The following is a 20,364-nucleotide window of genomic DNA, read 5'->3' as shown; positions in this document are numbered from 1 at the left end:
TTCGTTCTCAAAATGTTTCGTGATTATTACTGAGAAACGTTCACACATAAAAGGACGAAACGATTTCGACCGCTCATTTAACATAATAAGCTTAGAAAGAACCTGATTCAACGCTTACAAATCTGAGCGAAAATTATCTAAATTATAAAGAATTGGAAAACGATACTAAAAAAATGGAACATATTAATAGGAATTTTTAAGCTTTTTTTGACGATATTGAACTATAATATAGTGCTGCTGATGTAGATCAGGCAAATGTTGACATTCAAAATAATCTAAACAACAAAACTGCTGAAAACTGCAAACAGCATAATTTACCTTTAAATCCTAATAAATGAGTATAATTTATTTGGTCCAACGAAGAGACTTACCGTTATTAAAAATTTAATAAACTTCCGTAAAAATTCTCAATCCGTGTCACTCACGAGTCAGGTAAGTATCTTGGCTTTACATATGAGTCTAGATTCAATTTTGTCTTGAATCCTTTGAAGTTGTACAACACCCTTAAGTTGTTGGGTGCTAAACGATTTAATCGTACTTATTTAAAGTACTTTCTAAAGTGAAACAAGTGAAAAAGTAAATTGGAATAAATGTGTTTTGGGTTTTATGACAGTTAAGTAAATTAGGTTAAATTGTAGGGAAATAATGTACGTTTAAAATCCGCAAAAACAACAATTTAAAAGTGTTGGTTTTGTATTCGGGAGACTAATACTGAACCATAATAATTTGCTTGCTTCTTAGTATTTCCTATAACATGGATATAAATAAAACAAGTGTTTCTTATCCCCTACTGAATGCGAATAACCAACAAATACGCACTATACGTAAGCTATTTACTCCCACGACACCGCAGAAAAAAAATAATCTGATCACCTTGTAGAATAGCCATTTAAAATGACCTTGGAAACGGCGATAGACAAAGAATCATCCGACCAGGAAAATTAACTTAAAAAGTTCTTTTAATTTAGTATCGATAAAATTGTCAAAAGCATATTGCAATTCACTTTTAAGTAGTTGGATGCGTGATTACGTTTACAACGATTTTAATTGTACAATGAGGTGATTCTTATTCTGAATTCGTCACGATTAACGAAATTTGAATTTGTTGTATATACAGCTTCATGGCAAAGTAGTAAGGTGCAGTTACATACACTTGTGGCTTTTTGTATTAAACATAAAATGGAATATAAAGAAAAAAAACGGTTCGGCATTTTTCGTATGACTTCTATTTTTACTAAAATCTAGTGAGTTTGATGTTGAAAAACGAGAAAAAAAAATTGCGCAAAATATAGATATATATAAATATTTTAAAATCAAGGGTCGGCGCGAAGCTAGAAAACGAATCCTTTGCGCAAGACCAGGCCGCATGACGTCAGTAGCCAGACACAACCGACGCCGCGTTGTGCCGTGTGCCGTGTGTATTTTATTTATTTTTCTACTCCCGTCTGTAAAATACTTAATTACACACCTAGCGTGCGGTAAGCGCCACTTTAACACGCCAGTTTCGTTTCGCACGGATCCGAGCTACTTCGGACATTTGCGAGAATTTACCGCACGGGTTTGGAGCAATCGGATGTTTTCGGAGATATTTCCCACGCCTTGAATTTTGACGTTTGTCAGTTCTGACGGTCATGTCAGTGAATATATTCGTGTTGTTTTGCGAAAATTTACCCAAAAACTAACGGTCGTAGAAAAATTATAGTATGCAACACGTTCGGTAAACTTTTTAAGTCACTCGTTTATTAAATACTCGCTCCGCTCGTGTCAAATAAACTCGTGAGTCAAATGCCGTTTACCGCACTTGTTGCATAATATACTATTGTGGCAACATAATAACGCAAATTTAAACGAACCTCAGAGCGTGACGTTCTTTAACGGTAAGAAGTGTGGTAAGTATATAATATTATATCTAGCACTAATGGGTAAAATTTATTTTTTCTTTATTTTAGTTCATTGGAAGTTTATGATATTAAAACATGGTACACACGCCGGGTCGTAACAATTATGAAAGCTATTATTTTTTTTTCTGCATTGAATATTCTGTTTTGCATGCAGTAACGGCAAAGAAAAAAAACGGCTCTGGTATACTTAAAAGTGCGTTTTATTTGCTTCTACAATTTACAAAATATGTTTTTTTCCCGAATCAAAGTTCCCTCTGGTATTGGCTAAGCGATCACATTCCGAAAATGTCAAAAATAAGCGAATTTCTCCTTCATGAGAACGTACTTTCAATGTTTCAAAGAAAATGAATATACATGGTATTATTTCAAATATAGGCTAACAGAAATGTACGAAGCATCGTACTTACTTCATATTAGGAACCTAGTCAATTTATTAGTAAAATTATTGGACACGTACACAATAAAAAATTTGATTTTTGGCCCCTTGTTTTGTATAACTTTCTTGGACTTCTAAAAATCGAAATTACTTTGTAACGAAAATTGGCTCGGATCGTGATGTGAACTATGTGATGTTTTAAATGAGAGAAGTTCTAGGAGAACGACCAGTCAAGTAGATATAATCTCATAATCTTTTTTTTTTTGGAGACGACTTGAAAATCATAAATTTGAATTCAGGGAGACTTTTCGTTTGAGGGCCCCGCAACCGGCACTGGCGGCAAATATCTTTCTGCCTTTTGACGTTGAGCACTCGCTGTTTTGTAGAGATTAAATGTCTGTTATATTCTAGATAGTATTCCATATCATTTTGAGTTCTGATTTCACATCGAACTCCGTCAAACCACTTTTTACGTTGTAGAGGAGCTTGTGGAACATTTACAGAATTTTTTTTTTTATGTACTGGACGAGTTTGTATATTTTGGAACAAAACACCATTTCCTGTTTGCCATTTTTAATTCCGATAAAGTTCACAGAATTTAACAGTAAATCCGCACCCGCTTAAACTAGATACTCTAAACCCAACACCGATGACTGCAACATTATTGTGGATATCGTAAAGCCAGCCGGCCAACCAGTCTCCTGTGTCTGGCTACTGACGTCACTCGGCCAAGCCTCGTGCAAAGGTATGGTTTTCTAGTAAATATGAATATTTTGTTCTCAATTTTGTATATCGTTTTTTAAGCACAAAATCTATCGCTTTCAGTTCAAATAAAAAAATATCGAACTATAGTCGAAAGATAAGTGCAGGAAAGAGCAATTTACAGGATATACGAAAAGTCATGATTCAATATTTATTGGCAATGCTTATTTTAATCATATAATAATAGAAAAGAATAAATGTGTACTGAATATCTCAGAAGGTACATTTTTTTGTAATTTCACGTGCGAAGTTAAAGACAAAATTACTTTGAACCACTACTAAAAAAATCGTATTATATGTTTTAATATACATAAATATACATATATATATACTCGAGCAAAGGAGGAACTACGAGTTTTATTATGGATATCATTAATGGTAGTTCCAAAAATTGTATTTTATTGGTTATTGACGAAGCAATGATAATATTTTTATCACAACTCAACAACAAAAGCTCAACCTTCATTACGAGTGTACAACAACACAACTGAAAAACGTAAAGGTTTGGTTAATCAAATTTTAAAATTTTCCTTTGCCAAAGAAAGTGTACTAATTATTAATGACTAATTAAGAATAAACAGAAAGTAAGGCTTTGTTATCCTTTGAATATTACCTGTGAAAATCGTCAAACGTCGAGGCGCTTTGGGACGGGCAGTATATGTTAAACTTGATCATTTCGGTGCAAAAACATCATCTTGTCGGTAATTTTAAAATCGTACGCAAATAAATTGTGTGATTTTTATTACTTATTTTGTACTCGTATTAACATCGACATCAAATGCGAATCGGCTATTATCATGATCATTTTTGCCGTGGCGTTGCTGGCAGTATCGGTGTACTTGGTGTCACATTTAATAAAAGTTTATAGATATAGAAGAATCCTTGCAAAAATCCCATCGCCTGATGGGCATTGGCTGATCGGAAATGCGGTCTGGCTTTTAAGCAACCGTCCAGGTGACAAAAATTATTATAATGCTGAAATTCATTGGTAAGTGTACATGTTTTACGTGCATATAACATAGGGAAGGTACATGGTCGTTTCCAAATCCCACAAAGATACTTTGCTATGACGTTTATATTAGTAAGTAGAGAACTACTGTTTAAAGATCAAATTAATTTGGGAACTAAATGACAGCGATTGTTCTTCGATGTTTCTCAGCAATTTATTCCACTACTTAACGATACTTTACATCACGTACCTACAAAGTATTAACTGACATGGTATAGCGCAATCGAAAGGACTAAACTTATTATTATAAATTAATATTAATAACATTTGTTTTATACGTTCGGTTTTTCGGGAGGTCTTTTTATTATTCACTGTTGAAAGTGCTAATATCATCAACAAAATCTTTCAATAGAGATATTGGTGTTATAATAATAAATCATTTGAGAAACTTCATCTATTTTTACAAATAAAAATATTCTATTTATTAGGAAAACGTCGAAAAGCTATCATTAAATTGAACCTTTACCGTTATGGACGCTTTTCGGTACTACCTAACTCAAACAAACAATCTATCAAATATATATTTTCTGTATACTGGTTGTTAAGGACATTAGGAGACCTAACACAATCATATGTTATGTACAAAAGTGTATAAGTATAAGTATATAGCATACATATACATATACATACATTATACAAAATAAACAAAAATTAAATATACGACATACGGTGAAAATTAATATATAGTTTATAATCTCGAATTGTTTTTAAATCTGTCTGTTTATAAACAAACGAGAGAGCTACATGCATAAGTAGTAGCTTTGAATGAGTTTATACTGTATGTACACTATTACGATTTTTTAATTTAAATACAATTCATAATACATAATTTTTTTAAACAACTGCTATAAGCACACTAACAAAAACGAAAATAATTAAAAATGATTAAAAATTAAAAATCTTGATAATGAACATAGCATTAACGAAAAAAATATAAATGTGTGGCTGATTTGCAACTACCTCAGAACCTACCCTATATATTCAAGTAAATTAATGTACGCTTACCACTAAATTATATATTTTTTGCATCTGTAGTAGTTTTTCTGCGAACATTATTATATGGAAAGACTGTTTCCGGTATTTTCCACTAAATTTAGTTTGACGAATTTTGGTACCTCTGTTGAGAATAGAAGAAACTCTGTATCTGGGGTATATCAAGCGATTTTGATACACCTTTTTGGGTGCCGCTTTCAATAGACAATAACTATTTTTTCAATATTTTATTTATTTTAAAACATTATAAAATAAGAATATTTGTACCTAAATAGCGTATGTCAAATTTTAGATACTTTATATATATATATATATATATATATATATATATATATATATATATATATATATATATATATATATATATATATATATATATATATATATATATATATATATATATATATATATATATATATATATAATTTGTGTGTGTGTATGTGTGTGTGAAATATCAACAATCTAATAACAAATTGTTTTCTTTTAGAACAAATGTTTGATCTACTACGAGAATGTGCGAAAAAATATTGGCCCATATATCGTTTCACCTCCCCATATATTGTTACGGTAGGCATTTTGCATCCGAAAGACTTTGAGGTAATAATAGCTGCAAATGAAATTACTGGTATATACCGATTAACTAAAATTAGGCAAGTTTTTGTCCGTCGTGATTGATTGATAAGCAGAGTGATTTTGGAAGATTGAATCCATCACAACAATGCTTTGTATTCTGCAAATATGGCAGAAAATTTAAACTATTACAAGTAATAATATTTCAATTACTTATCAATTTTTCTACTTGCGGAATTGTGCTTGAATATATAATCTATATTTGTTCTATGTAATGGTCTTGGTCGATGGTTGTTTTCTGTTGGTATTTAATTCCAAAGCAAATATTTCTGCACCAATTAGAGAAAATTATATTAAAACTTGGGCACTTATTTTAAGCCGATTATTAAAACTACAACTATTAAATTCTAAAATCCATATAAAAATCATATTTTACGGTGTCGTCCAAAAGCATAGAAAAACAAGGAAATGAACTATATATTCAATACTATAACATATATGCTTCGAGCATGTCCGTTCAAATACATTAACAATTTTCAAATTTTAGATAGTTTTATCTCAAATGAAACACTTAACCAAAAGCAACCTCTATGATTTTCTCAAGAATTGGCTCGGAGAAGGACTGATTACAAGCACGAACAACAAATGGCAAAAGCGGCGCAAAGTTTTGACGCCTGCTTTCCATTTTACTATTTTGAAACATTTTCTCACTGTATTCAACGATGAGACCGAAATATTGATAAAGAAAATTGAATCGACATGCACAAACACTGCGGTAGCTCTGGAATCGTTGGTTTCACCCACGACCCTTCAGATCATTAGCGGTAAGCGATCGGCAGTCATCATTAACAATCATTTAGAAGCATCCGTTTTCAATAGAGACGGCAATGGGCATGAGAAATATTGATGATACTACTAAAACAAGATACCGCAGAGGGATCCGAAAACTCGCAGAAATTATATTCAGAAGAATCTGGAAGCCGTGGTTGCGACTCGCTTTCGTGTTTAAACTTTCAGAAGAGGGTCGAGATGAAAAATCTGTGGTTCAGTTTTTGCACAATCTAACGCACAAAATAATAATGGACCGAGAAACACAATTAATAAGTGGAAAGATATTGACCGAACACTCCTATTCCGGACGCAAAATCTTAAGAATGTTGGATATTCTCTTGATGTCTAAAATCTGCGCTAACAACATGGATTACGAGGATATTAGAGAAGAAGTAGACACCTTTATGTTTGCGGTATTCATTAAAGAAATCGATATTTCCTACTCACATGAAAGCTTTTTAGGGATATGATACGACCACGTCAGCCATTTGTTTTTTGCTATTGTCACTTGCGAATCACAAGGGCATTCAGGTAACGCTGAGCGTTTTAGTTTGATCTGTTTAAAATATGAAAATCGCAGAATTCTTATCCAAGGCGTGAGTTTGCGAACACTGAAACAATGACAAGACTATTCAAGAGGCTGATCACATATCTCATTATTAGAGAACGGTACAAAAACCTAAAAACTTTGTTGTGTTCAAGGAGCCTTAGTTCATTAATTGTTTCTTTTAGTCAATATAATTTTATATGATCCTAATAGTATTTCATATTTGATTATCTCCAACCGAAAAGAAATTGAAAGTTTCACTTTGCGCTTGGCTTTATTTTGGAAAAAGGGAAAAAGAAATACGTCGTGCAGTTTTCACTTTGCACTTTGCAAACTTAACACAGTGACAGCATGTTTTTGTTTTTGTTTTAATTTGTGCTTCATTGCTAAACAAATGTTTACATGTATACCTCAAATATGTCCGACAGAACGAAGTAAGAAAAGAAATTGAAGAAATCCTAGGGCCGAACAGAGTGCCTACTTATAACGACCTGCAGCAGTTGCAGTACACTGAAAGGGTCATCAAAGAAAACCTGAGACTATACCCTAGCGTTCCATTTATTTCCAGAATAGCTAGCGAAGATTTCGTAACTTACACTGGATATCAGATTCCCAAAGGAACTGTACTTCATCTGCACATTTTCGACTTGCATCGAGATCCACGAATTTATCCGGATCCGTTGAAATTTAATCCGGACCGTTTTTTGCCGGAAAACGTCAAACAGAGGCACCCATTTGCCTACCTACCTTTCAGCGGAGGCCCCAGGAATTGCATAGGTCGCTCCGGTCAGCAACACGTGGTTTTCATTTAACTCTATATTATTGCAGGCCAGAGGTTCGCCATGTTAGAGATAAAAGCGGTCATTTGCGGAATTATAAGGAAATTCGATTTGGAAGAAGTGGATAAAGACACTGACCTGAAATTTATACCCCATTTCATGTTAAAACCGAGGTCTAATATGAGGGTTAAATTTGTGCCTAGAAATAGTTTGTAATTTATATTGAAATAAATTGTTTTCTAATGGATTTCTTGTTTAATTTTTGTGTACAGATTGACTTTTTCAGCAAGTATTTATGAACTGTCGTGTAACGCTGATTTTTAAATTCCCAACTGATAAATAAAAAAAAGCAACAACCAATAACAAATCTAGTTTACGCTTTACGCTTTGCTTCACGCACATAAATAATTGAAAAAATATTTAAATTTATGTTCATCTTAGTGGTTTACTTTTTATTTTGACTAGGAGTACAATTTAGTACAGAAGTTTATAAAACATTTACTGAAGGCGTTAATGATAATTTAAAAATAGTTTTCTATATTCTCTAAAATTTATTCATATTGTACACTGGCTTCTTCTTCTGTTTTTTAGATGCTTTGTACCAGAATGCGAACGAGCATTTGACACAAAATATGAACAACCCTGGTTAAACTGGGCAATTCCACAAGAAAGTGACAGCGATCAAGTGATCGGATTTAAGAGCGACTCCTGTGACAGATTCTCCGTTAACTGGACGGCGTGGAACTTAAATAAAACTTGCTCGAAAGACACATTTGATACCAGTCAAGTGGTCAAATGCTCGCAATGGATATTCGACGATTTCGAAAGAACCATCATTAACGATGTAAAGAACTCCGTTTGTCATTTCTATGGTTTTAATAGTCGAGAATGTTGTTTTAGTGGAATATCACTTGCACCGACAACCAATGGAAAATCTCGCTCATCGGAAGCAGCCACTTTGCGGGAATTATCATCGGATCGGCTTTATTCGGAATTTTAGCAGACAGGTATTGTACCGTAGTTAAGTTACCCCGATATTTTTAATAAATGTTCGATATTTCAAAGGGCCATCCCTCAAGTAGTTTCAAGAAAAAAATTGTTTTTTTTATTATAATCATTTGTCCCAAAAATAATTCGCTTGAAAAAATAAATTCCATTTCCATGAACGACAAAATGGCTAAAACCTTGATATTGTCGTTTTGTTTCTAAAGTTAGATTTTGACTATTCTAGATTAAAATCGATTACTGAACACAATCCTTCCGGAAATGTAAATTTTTGGTTTGGTCTTTCCTTTGCTTCTCATTTCGAACACCCTGTATAACGGAATATTGTCGATATAAAAAGAAGATTCGGCCTGTGAAATATCGACCGCTAATTGAAAACACCCTCTATATATTTTTATATTTTTTTTGTTTAGGTTTGGTAGGAAACTGGTCTTCATCTTTTGTATCATATTAATGACAGCCTCCGGGGTAGCCCAAGTTATATCTCCGGAATATATAACTTTTGTTACCTTGGTATTTGTCAACGCACTTGGAACAGCCGGAGTTTACCCGTTGGCTTTCATAATAGGTAAGAAATATGGTGGTATAATTGTACTTGAAAGTCCTCAGCCAATTTTTTTATTGGGACACTATCCATTGTCTTGTTTTTGGCGGCAGGCGTGGAAATGGTTGGCAAACGCAAACGCGAAATCACAGGGATAGTTCTCAATTACTTTTATGCACTCGGAGAAGCCTTGGTTGCCTTGGTCGCATGGCTGACGAAAGATTGGGTGCTTTTGCAGTTAATCGTATCAGCGCCTTCACTTCTTTTTGTGGTGTACTACTGGTACGATTCGAGAGATCATTATACACTGTGTCCAAGACAAAAATATACCAGGTGTGCCACTAAGAAAGACTATTGGCTGTATTGTCGAAGTATTAACCGTATAACTTGCAGAAAAAAAAATTGTTACCGAAGAGGCAATGAACAATTGCTGAAAATTGATTTCAAGTTTCTAGCAAGGCTGCCAGAGAGGGCAAGTTGTGTAATAAATAGGAAAATGAGATTTTGATAAATTTTTACGTAGTAAACAGTGGTTAAAAATTTATTTTGTTTGAACTATTTTACCCAATCTGCTAAAAAAAACTGATGAGGGAGGATTAGATTTCTTATTATTGAAATATTTATAACTTTGATGGGGTTGTCGGAGTGCTAACTAGCTAGATGTCATTTTTTGCTCCTTAGGGCTGTGTTAGGTATTTTTTCCAATCGAAGATATATGCAAAAACAATAATACGAAAATCCCATTTTCTGATTGGTACTAGAAGTTGTGCCTTCTAGCGGCAGCTTAAGCAACTTAAAAATAATTTCCAACAATTCCTCATGGCGTCTTTAAAAATGCTTTTTCCCCAGGCCATGATTTCCTATATACAGCCGAGAACTCTTCTTAGTGAGACATACTGTATATCGTGGGAATCTTAAGAACCGCACCAAAGTCAAGGTCGCACGGTTTCTAAGAATCCCGTCCTCATGCGTCCTCATATAGTCGCTATTGCAGGATAATACCTGAATCGGTTAGATGGTTGATGGCCAAGTCGGAAAATGGAAAGGCTAAGAAAATAGTTGAGAAAGTAGCGAAAATAAACAAAGTAACACTATCGACTACACTTATCGATTCGTTTCAAGAAAGCAAATACAATCACGTAAGAAGATTGACTTTAATAAACTTTTGCGGCACCCCACAACGCAATCGATGCAATAGAAACATGAGAGAAAAATTTTCAATAATACAGCACCTTCTTTTTTAGGGGGAAAATTCTTCGGAAAGAGAGAATATGTTCCCAGTAATTAAGGAAATGCTTAAATCGCGAAAGCTGGTGTGCAGATTCCTGATTGTGTTTTATGTATGGTAAGGAATTAATAGGAAGTAAACTTTCCGTGGTCATTTATCATTGACTTGCACAAGTAGAGAAAGCTTTACCACAACACGTCTCAATGACGATTAATCCACATCATATAGCTATATTTCGAAACGACACACACTTAACTTGTTTTTACTTGAATATTTAAAAAGTTCTTGGCTTACTACTACCGAAGTGCCGAACTGTCAGCGGCCATATAGGGTGTTGAACACCGCTAGGTCTTATTGGTTGCCAACGATATTTGAAATGATGGCGCATGTACGTGCTGGATAGCCCATCTTAACATTTTTTTTCATGGTGGCTTCAAAAGTTCCTGTATTATCAGCATAAACAGGGCCTGTAGATATCTAGTAGCTATATGTGTAACGCTTCTGTTTCTGTCTTTCTCTAATAGAGTCAGAAGGAAATTAATCCTTCTGCAATTGAACAATAAAGAGTATTATCATTAAGATGATTAATACAGGTTTTCAACATGTTTCTAATTCCATGAATTGGTCTCCAAATTTGAATTATTTTTGTACGCCACCAGTATTCCGTGAACACTTTTTTTTATTGGATCGCGTTTATTTATTTAATTTCATTGCATTTTGCATTTTAAAAATTGAGATACGAATTTTTATATGAACCTTTAGACTCAGTTTGAATTCTAAGTAATCAATAAGATTTCGGAAAAAATATTTTCTGGATATACATACATATTATTTTCACAGGGCGGTAAACGCATTCGTATTTTATGGGTTGTCAATAAACGCAACCACCTTAAGCGGAGACAAATACGTAAATTTTGCCTTGGTCAGCCTGATAGAAATACCCGGTTATAGTCTCGCATGGATCTGTATACAAAAACTGGGACGAAAACCGTCCCTAATCCTGTCGCTGTTACTTTCCGGAATAACATGCACGCTAACGATCTTCGTTACCAACGGTAAGTGCTAAATTTAGTAAATTAATCAAAATTATAATTTAGGCGAGTGGTAAAAATAACAACCCCACCACATGCACCACCCCATCGCCCTCCGTCCATCATCACTGCCACTCACACTATTTGTATGGTCCTAAAATCCCTGTGAAAATTCAATTTCAGAAGAGCTCTCTCTTTCCCTTCAAATCAAATCAGGAAACAATCATTCATCTGTGGTTTCAATGTATTTGGTCTGTGACGCAAAGTGATGCAAATTTTGCAATATAAAAAGACGGCTAGTTAATAATGGATATAATTGCCTTTCTTTCGTTCATTTTTATAAATGGGAGAATAACACCTACTCTCGTTGTTACTCTAATGGCTTTATTTATTATTACTGTGTGTATAACCTAATTTCTTAAAAACCTCTAAAAAAACGCATAAAAATTAGAACACCTGGAAACAAAAACTATATATATTTTTGAATAATACTAATTATATCAGATTTTGACATGATTTATGCTGCCCGATGGTTAACCCGTACATCACACACATAATTAATAAGTGCATACTAACTTCTTATTTCCCACTGGCCCGAAGAAATGCAGATTTTATTCCAAAAACTAAGAATCCGCCCGAGTTTATTCCTCTTCGTTCGACCAGCATTCTTCCTACTTTCGAAAAAGTCTTAGAAACAGTAACAGAGCGACAGAATACTACCACAGAAACAATCAGGATTTCGGTAGGGATATAGCTGCGAGAGTGCTCTCGCCGAAGCAACGGAGGATTTATTCAGAGTTGAGGATGAAAACAAAACCTCGGAATTATTATTGCTAGATTTTAATAAGGCATTTGACATACCAAGAGACTGCTTTGCGACTCTATGATGTTATCTCAGCTGAACCACTGTTCTACAGCCCTTGCCTTGACGCAACGGACAAAAGGTGGATCCAAAAACTTGAAAACTCATGCTTGAGATAGATGAATAGAATTCAAATACGCCAAAGAATTTCAAATTTTCTCCGAATGGCTGGTTGGCTCAACATGCATAATAGATTTAAGTTGCATATGGCGTCTTTTTATTTCAACATCATTAAAAATTCCTTTAGAGCGAACGTCCACGGGCTTAAATTGCGTAATAGGAGTTTGTTGACTGTACCCCAGCATAGAAAGGAAATATTTAAAAGGACATGTTCTTACAATGTTTCTTCACTAGTTAACTCTCTGGACTGGGCTGGTCTCGGAGGTGTCTACCATGTATTTAGAGCTAAGTTTAAATTTATTCTTCTCAAACGTCAACAGTAGTGTCTTGCAATAGTTGTTTATATTTGTTCAACTTTTCCAATTTTTCTTCTCTTATTTCTACCTTTTCCCTTTTCCTTTCCTCTTTGATATTTATTGTTTATTTACCACTATATAAGGTTTATACTTTGCTATGAGGAACAATGATTTTTCTTTTTAAATAACTGTAGGTTTTGGTTAGATACCTGCGATTTATTTTAAGCCTTTTGGTGCATGTCTTCCCAATTTACTTACATTTATGAATGTATGTCTGTTGTAATTTTTTTTTTTTATTATTATTATTATGAAAATTACTTAAAATAATAATACCACGTATTTACCTACAATTTAGACATTTAACCAGCGAAATAAAGAATTTTTTTAAATTTTCTTTTGAAATTTTCGTCAGCTGTCAGATCAGGTCGAGAATGCCAAAATATACGCACAAAATATACATTATCATGCCATTAATGATAAAATGAAATTAACAATTTTTGCTATTATTGCTATTATTCGTAACTCTGTAACTCTGTTTATCAAATTTGATAAAGACACGGTGTTGTCGAAACACTTGTCATGTCATAATATATAATTTCGTGAAAATCTGAACTTTTAGTTCTTATTTATTTCCAGTTACAAATAATGTCGAAAACCAAATAGCATCCGTAAATCACTTTGCTTGCGGTTATAAAGCTGATTTGTCAGGAAGGTTTTAAACAATAACAATAACATTTTTACTTTAAGAGCTATAAGGATTTCTTGAGTGTCATCCTTCAGCACAATTTATGGTGGTTTGTAACCGAGCAAAAGCTTTTCGTTTGAAGTTGAAGACTGAGATCAATCCATAAAGGTATTGGATCGCGAAAGATACCAAAAGAATTTTTTTTAAGCATTATCAACATAAACCATACAACACAAGCCCGTAACTCTGAAAACATATGAAAACACTGCAACCATCCCAAATTTCACTTCCCAAGTAAATTAACATTTTTTCCGGTCTCATCGAGTTATAACATCACCAATAGAAAATTTTATTGGTAGTAGGTAACAACTGGGAAGTTATAACGCTATTTCTTCTTGGGAAACTCGGCATCACGTCTGCATTTGGGGTAGCGTACGTTCACACCGCCGAAATGTTACCCACCATAATAAGAAGCGGCGGGGTTGGACTGGCTTCTACGTGCGCAAGATTCGGAGCCCTATTGGCACCATTCGTTCCGTTGCTGGTATTAACTTAACAATTTTAATCTATAAGGTAGTTTATTATTCTCTTTTTAGGGCGTTTATTATAAGCCACTCCCGATGATCATGTTTGGTGGTCTTGCGATTTTAGCGGGGATGCTGGCCACCAAACTGCCAGAAACGCACGAAATTAAGTTGCCGGAAACTGCCTTAGAAGCCGAAGAACTTTAATTATAAATACTGTCTAAAATGAACTGCCGTGAATATCTCAGGTATCATAATAAACGATATGTAATGAAAGTCGGAAAACATTGCCAACCGAAACTCGTTTTACATTTGGATAATCTTATATACACATAATCTCAGTTTTACTCTAAGCTGATAGAGTGCGGGTTCATTACAAACGAGGACAAATGCTTGCAAGGTCTGAGATAGAGAAGTTAGTTGACGAGCTGTGATCTTTAAGCTGAGGAATTTTAGAATTCAAATATATCAAAAATTGTGTGGCATTACTTTATTACATTTATATTTTTCTACCCAATTCCTTTTGCTATACTAAGTGTTCCTAAATGTCAGGGAGGTAATCCCTTGACTAAAAATTCACGTCAGTATATATATCTTACTCAGAAAACAAGTGGTCATGACAAACATCGTTCGTGTGTATACATATATATTGCTATGATTATTTCAAATACGTAAAAGGGACTTCAGGCATAATACACGAAGTTATGTAGACGACAATTATTTGCTTAAGACATGTTTCCTTAATTGATCTCAATTAGGATTTTTTTCCGTTTTTCTGATGACGTCAGTACGAATAAAATCCGGGCCGGATTCATTTATTTATTATTTATCTGATTTATCTGCGGCTATGTATACTCTACCGAACAAAAGAATTTAGCATCCTCTACTATACAGGGTGTATTAGAATTCACTACAAAGCCAAGAATAAGTCTGCTCTTTTATATAAGCATGTATTCTAACTTGGTTTTCAAAATACAGAGTATCAAGGTTTATAGACAAAATTTTTTTATTAATCCTTCAAAAATAGCTGATTTTGACACAATCATTTGCTGTCAAAAAGAATTTTATTTTGTTTAATCAAAATAAAATTATTCATTCCGGTGGCGTCTCAGGCTCAAATTGTTTTAAGATTTTATTATTTTTTTAGACCAAACAATGAAAAATGAAACTCTTTTTTCCCATTTTTTTCTGGATCTAGCTTCGTCCTCAAAACTATTGCACATTCGTGTATGTAGTTTCCGAAGAAATCGAAACTTTGATAGATAACAAATAATAAAATAATTTAAGATACATATTTGTATGACAAAGCAGACACACATAAATTTTGCTAGTAAATACTTATTGTTTGTTTGCTATTTTCCATTTATTTCTACAAATTAGCTACGGTAACATATTGCTTCCAATGTTTTTGGTAATATCTAAAGTTATAAAAGAATATAGTTCAGCACGCCCCCTTTTTTGCAAAACAACTGCTAAAACTTCCGCATTAAGTTTTTGGTATATATTAGGAAGATAAAAACATTTCTTCGAGCTAATTTTGATTGACGAGCAAATCGATAATTTATTTTTGGCTTGGCAGTACGTATTAATAAAACCTTCATTATAAACACGATCAATGTAAAATATGGCCTATTCGCTATATTACTGCTTAATTATCGTATACGTATCCCCAGATCTCAAATCATTTTGAATCGCGGGTAGAATCCATGAAATCGCACTTTTTTCCTGTTTCTATTTTCTCCTTTCCATTAAGCTTGTTGATGTCTTTTCTTCTGTAGACTAAACACACCATAATAATTTTTGAGGTAAAATGCTGTTTTCATAAAGTCTTAAATTTCTTCGTATCCCTGAAATAACTTAATAGTATTAGTAGTACGTATTCTCTCTCTATCTCTTTAACCTGATCTACTTGTTACTAATCAGCATTTTCTATTTTTTTTGTTATTTATATAATAATAATGCATACAATTTCAGAAAAGTGTTTATCGCAATTTGTACAATGTATATTTATGTGTTTGTTTTTGCACCACAAAGTTCTAGCAAAACTAGTAAAAAGGGTTTCCAGTAAATTTCCGCAATTCTAAGCAGATTCTGAGTGGGATCTTATCGAAATCGGCAACTATTAGACTAAGAAATCTCTAAAATATATAATGGTTTCTAGATGTTTTCGTTACTATAATGCACGAAGACGCCAATTTTGGCTAGTATTTGAAAGATATTGACATAAATATGTAATTTTTTGGATCAAAAAATGATAGTTTTAGCTGATATTTTAAGTTTTCTTGCGGTTTTAGGTACGATATGTGTCGGAAAAGCCGATTTTCACTGGAATCTGTTAAAAATCAGAAAGAAAAACCTACTATCAATCCAAGAAAATGGGTTTTAAAGTAGTTATCTGCAGTTTTAATGTAGATTTCAGTAATGTAATTTATGAAAATGCAGGTTTTGACTATAATCCGGTCGAAATCAAGGGCGAAAACCAATTATTTGTAACAAAAAGAGGGGTTTTAAGTACATATCTGCATTTCTAAGGGAGATTTGGGTACAATAAGAGACGAAAAAGCAGATTCTGACTGGGATCTTATCGAAATCGGTACTTATTTGACTCTGAAAGGGGGTTTTACTTCGAAATTTAATGGTTTACTAAGGTTATTACTATAAAGCCCGATGACGCCGAGTTTGACTAGTATTTGAAAGATATTGAGACGAAAATAGTAGTTAATAGGTACACTATAGGCCACCCCCACTCCTCTCCCTTTTTGTGGGCCTGTCCTCCTTCCCCACGACTCTCTAGCTCCTCCCCCTTTACCCATAATCCCCCATTGGCTTATCCCATGGCCCCCATTGGATAAGCAACCAGAAATGTGGGGTTTAATCAATCCCCCTCCCCTAGTTTGCGATCAGAGCCCAGATATTTTCACACCCATAAGAAAAGCAATGGCGTCAATGAGATTTGATCATATTGTTCGCGTGACCATCTGCACCCTCTAGCGGTTCGAATGTAAACTAGTGTCCCCTCTTGGCGTAAGATTTTCTTTAATAAGGTAACCCCACCTAGTGAATATTGACCAAAACATTTATTTTAAAAACATATAGTTCGGCGAATGTCACCCTCGCGGGTACAAACTGTACTTTTTACTATTGCGCACAAAGGACAGGGAAAATAAAGACGAAAAGTGTTGGATTTATTTTTTCGGAACTGGAAGCTGGCTGGCACCACCAATAATATCTGCAAAACAAAAACCTGGTTAAAATTTTCATTAATAAATTAGCATATTAGAATCCATATACGTGCGTTAACTTCATACATATTTCCGCATTCTTCTGTTTTAAGGTATCGTGAAATATTTGACTATTTATCTGGGAAAAGTTCATATGTCGAAAATATTATGTGTATGTATCCGTGGTAGGTTTTCTTTGCTATTATAATTTTATTTTTATTATTTAATATTTACAAAATTAATTTATCTATCTTATTGATGATTTAGATTTTCTTTGCTATTTTATTATTTGTTTTTATTATTTAATATTTTCAAAATTAATTTATCTATCTTATTGATGATTTTAAGATATCGTAGTCAACTTTACTATTTCATCAATTTCTTTTATTTATTGGTGATCTTTGAGGATAGTGTACATACTTTTTTTTCGTAACTTATCTGTATCTACCCTTTAATCTCCTATCAACCCATGAAGCAAACTCGAAAGGCATCTTAACTAAAAAGTCATATACTTTAAAGCTGCTGCTACTACTACATGAAAGTGTGTTTCTATGGCAATCTCAACAACAATGAAATCTGGACGCTTATACTAAATACTGTAATACTCTTCTCTGCTAACGCTCTAGGAGACGCTATTTGAACCCCGTTCAAAGAAAAACTTCTACAGCCCAAATAACCTCTCTGAACCACACTTAAGCGCATCAGTCTTTCACTGTCTTGCAGCCTTCAGATTAATATTCCGTGCTAACTACGTACAGTATCTGAACTTTTCTGTCTGTGTATTTTGTTAGCCACCTTGAAAAAAATAAAAAAAGGTATGCGAACCTAGAGGATATTTTCCATATTTTTCACAAATGGAGACAACAATTTATGCAAGTATTATTTTTAATAATATTCCATCCTTCGCTATGACATGAAAACATCGATTTTTTAATTGTAACTTTTCTCTTTAGTCTATATCTGTTCTTTAACTAAATCCCACCTTTTTGAAAAACCAACCTCTAAAAATAGTTATTTTTCTCTAATATAAAGTTATACGTTTTCCTCAATGTGTGTGAATATTTTTGCTAGAGCATTTAGTTACTCAGTACATGTCGTAATCAATATTTTAAAAATATAATTCTAATGATACGTGTTTACAATTTGAAGATATCGAAACTTTTCCCAGTTTTATAAATGAGAGCTCACTACCAAACTACCAAACATCACAGTACAAACTACCGTACTACGCCCCCCTTGGACAAAATCAGGTTAGTCAGTGTCATTAATTCTACCTGCGATAACGAATAGCGTATTGTTAAGTAAGGTTTAATACGCAGAAAATTTAAGTAACGAATAATTGAAATGAAACTCACTAACATCATAAATTATTTAAAAAAATTAGAACAGTTGGAACTTACTGGAGTAACCAATTTGGCACTAAAGATGGAAATTTTCGAGACTCTACTAGGTGCCTACAATAAATTTTACTATTATTTTTAATGCAGTGACACAACGATTTTCTAGGTTCTGAATTTGATCAGGGGTATATGACCATAGTTTACTCCCACTCTAAAAGCCATGCAGTCTAAGCAATCAGAGTTTTTGAACGCCTATTTTGTGTATTATGTTCAAAACAGACACCCTCTGGGCCTACGAATTCAGCTACCACCTACTACTTTCACTACTATTAACAAAAAAAAAATTGGTGGCATTTCTATAATACGTGCAAAGTTTATGTGAAACTGAGTGGAAGACAGAGTAATGCAACAATATGTTCCTAAACATATTTCCATAGCATTCCGTAAGAGCTTACCTCCAAGTTTACTCATAGTCAGTCAAACCATCAAATGGGAAATTCCAATCCAACTTATGTAGTGGTGGAAATATATCAATCGCCTACGTTACCGATGGTACCCAACTGAAGCTTCTCCGTCTTCTTTACCCCACATGCCGACTTAAAAAGATACTGGTCTACGTCTCAATATTCCTGTTAAAAAAAAGGAAAGGTTCTATATTGCCATAAATATGTTTTTTCAAAATTTTACCTGAATGGTTCGTGATTCCTTATATATGCCGTGTTGGCAGCAATGTGGCGACGACTACGCTTAAACTTTCCATATCTCGTGTCCCCATGACTGGTCTGTTTCATATATGAAAGGTCACCTCGCACCGCTTTGAACCTCCTTAAAAAAACGAGGCAAGTCTTGTACTTATCATATCAAAACTTATTTAATCACCTCCACAGGGGGAGTAGGGGTTTCTAAAGTATGGTAGGTACATCTCCTTATTTTTTTTTAATTTAATGAAAAAAAGTGACGTAATTACTCGACGTAACTCGATCCGGATCGTTAACGCGTCTCAAGATGGGGGTTTAGAGATGCTGTGGTCATTAAATTGATTCACTAATCCCAGTACATACTGAAACCCCTTATTTCCAAAATAAAAAAAAATTGTTAACTGTTAACACACAAAAAAAATTCTCTCACCAATTATATTTCTGGGGTCGTTTTCAGAATTTGTCCAACGTAGACTCCCAAGAGGATAGGTCCACAATTTCGAAAAATGTTCATGTCTCGCCGCTATGCATTTGTACACGAAGCAGGGCCGGATTAACAGCAATTATATTCTTGTGCTTTACTAGTTGCCATGGTCTGTCAAATATTTTAATTAAAAAATTGTATATTTTTGTACAAATAATATACCTTTTCTAAAATAATTCCGCCTTTATCAAGTTGGACAAGGGCACGTTTGTCCGCTTTGAAATGCGCGGCGTATGTATCTTCCAAAATGATCCAAATCGTTAACCTTTAGAGGTTCGACGAAAACAATGTTCATTCAACCAGGCCTTCCGCGATGGCAGTTTCGAAAATTTTTGATTCCTGTTATGCAAATCTAAACGGAGCAGGCTCGGATTGTCAGCAAATACACAACTCGCCGATTCAATTCTGAGATGTTGGTTCACGAGTTACCATGATCTGTCAAATATTTTAATTAAAAAAAAATCTATTATTTAGCAACAATATACCTCTTAAAAATAATTTCGTCTTTTTCAAGTTCAACAGGACACGAAGCAGGGTTGGACTATCAGCAAACAGCAC

At 33.8% G+C, this 20,364-nt stretch overlaps 3 protein-coding genes across 11 annotated transcripts in view; all 3 read left to right on the top strand.

Moving 5' to 3' along the window:
• The window catches only part of LOC132705186 (organic cation transporter protein), a 38,643-nt gene extending 23,871 nt beyond the window's left edge, over nucleotides 1–14,772 (top strand). For 2 of the 4 annotated variants that reach the window (XM_060675634.1, XM_060675631.1), the window contains exons 3-11: nucleotides 8,360–8,612; nucleotides 8,669–8,775; nucleotides 9,187–9,341; nucleotides 9,431–9,599; nucleotides 10,312–10,456; nucleotides 10,562–10,662; nucleotides 11,386–11,600; nucleotides 13,899–14,083; nucleotides 14,136–14,769. In XM_060675634.1, the coding sequence (XP_060531617.1) occupies nucleotides 8,360–8,612; nucleotides 8,669–8,775; nucleotides 9,187–9,341; nucleotides 9,431–9,599; nucleotides 10,312–10,456; nucleotides 10,562–10,662; nucleotides 11,386–11,600; nucleotides 13,899–14,083; nucleotides 14,136–14,270 (1,465 nt within the window). In that variant the 3' untranslated portion in view covers nucleotides 14,271–14,769. Of the gene's footprint in view, nucleotides 1–8,359; nucleotides 8,613–8,668; nucleotides 8,776–9,186; nucleotides 9,342–9,430; nucleotides 9,600–10,311; nucleotides 10,457–10,561; nucleotides 10,663–11,385; nucleotides 11,601–13,898; nucleotides 14,084–14,135 lie in introns of all 4 variants that reach the window. The other 2 variants (XM_060675632.1, XM_060675633.1) reach the window with 2 other exon arrangements.
• LOC132705189 (cytochrome P450 4C1-like) lies at nucleotides 424–8,004 on the top strand. Of its 6 annotated transcripts, none has more exons than XM_060675643.1 (8): nucleotides 424–1,884; nucleotides 2,907–3,022; nucleotides 5,529–5,638; nucleotides 6,159–6,435; nucleotides 6,491–6,855; nucleotides 6,905–6,973; nucleotides 7,418–7,766; nucleotides 7,818–8,004. In XM_060675643.1, exons 3-8 carry the CDS (start codon nucleotides 5,534–5,536, stop codon nucleotides 7,982–7,984), a joined length of 1,332 nt encoding a protein of 443 aa, XP_060531626.1. In that variant the 5' UTR covers nucleotides 424–1,884; nucleotides 2,907–3,022; nucleotides 5,529–5,533; the 3' UTR covers nucleotides 7,985–8,004. The 6 variants fall into 6 exon arrangements, with proteins under 6 accessions (XP_060531626.1, XP_060531625.1, XP_060531624.1 ...); XM_060675642.1 differs by having other exon boundaries at nucleotides 424–1,889; nucleotides 1,950–3,022; XM_060675641.1 differs by having other exon boundaries at nucleotides 424–3,022.
• Nucleotides 14,172–20,364, top strand: part of LOC132704440 (uncharacterized) — a 48,912-nt gene continuing 42,719 nt past the window's right edge. Inside the window, exon 1 of the mRNA XM_060674440.1 lies at nucleotides 14,172–14,311. Within this exon, the coding sequence (XP_060530423.1) occupies nucleotides 14,289–14,311 (23 nt within the window). The 5' untranslated portion in view covers nucleotides 14,172–14,288. The remainder of the gene's footprint in view (nucleotides 14,312–20,364) is intronic.

Source organism: Cylas formicarius, unplaced genomic scaffold (assembly GCF_029955315.1).
Source record: "Cylas formicarius isolate icCylForm1 unplaced genomic scaffold, icCylForm1.1 PGA_scaffold_7__23_contigs__length_41026272, whole genome shotgun sequence".
NCBI lineage: Eukaryota > Metazoa > Arthropoda > Insecta > Coleoptera > Brentidae > Cylas > Cylas formicarius.
The sequence above is the reverse complement of the archived record's forward strand: the minus strand, read 5'-3'. Positions and strand labels throughout refer to the sequence as shown.

Coding starts and splice junctions, on each gene's coding strand:
- LOC132705189 (XM_060675637.1), top strand. CDS start 3,837: ATGATCATTTTTGCCGTGGCGTTGCTGGCAGTATCGGTGTACTTGGTG. Junction 5,639..6,158: donor TGCATCCGAAAGACTTTGAG/GTAATAATAGCT, acceptor TTCAAATTTTAG/ATAGTTTTATCTCAAATGAA. Junction 6,436..6,490: donor GACCCTTCAGATCATTAGCG/GTAAGCGATCGG, acceptor CGTTTTCAATAG/AGACGGCAATGGGCATGAGA.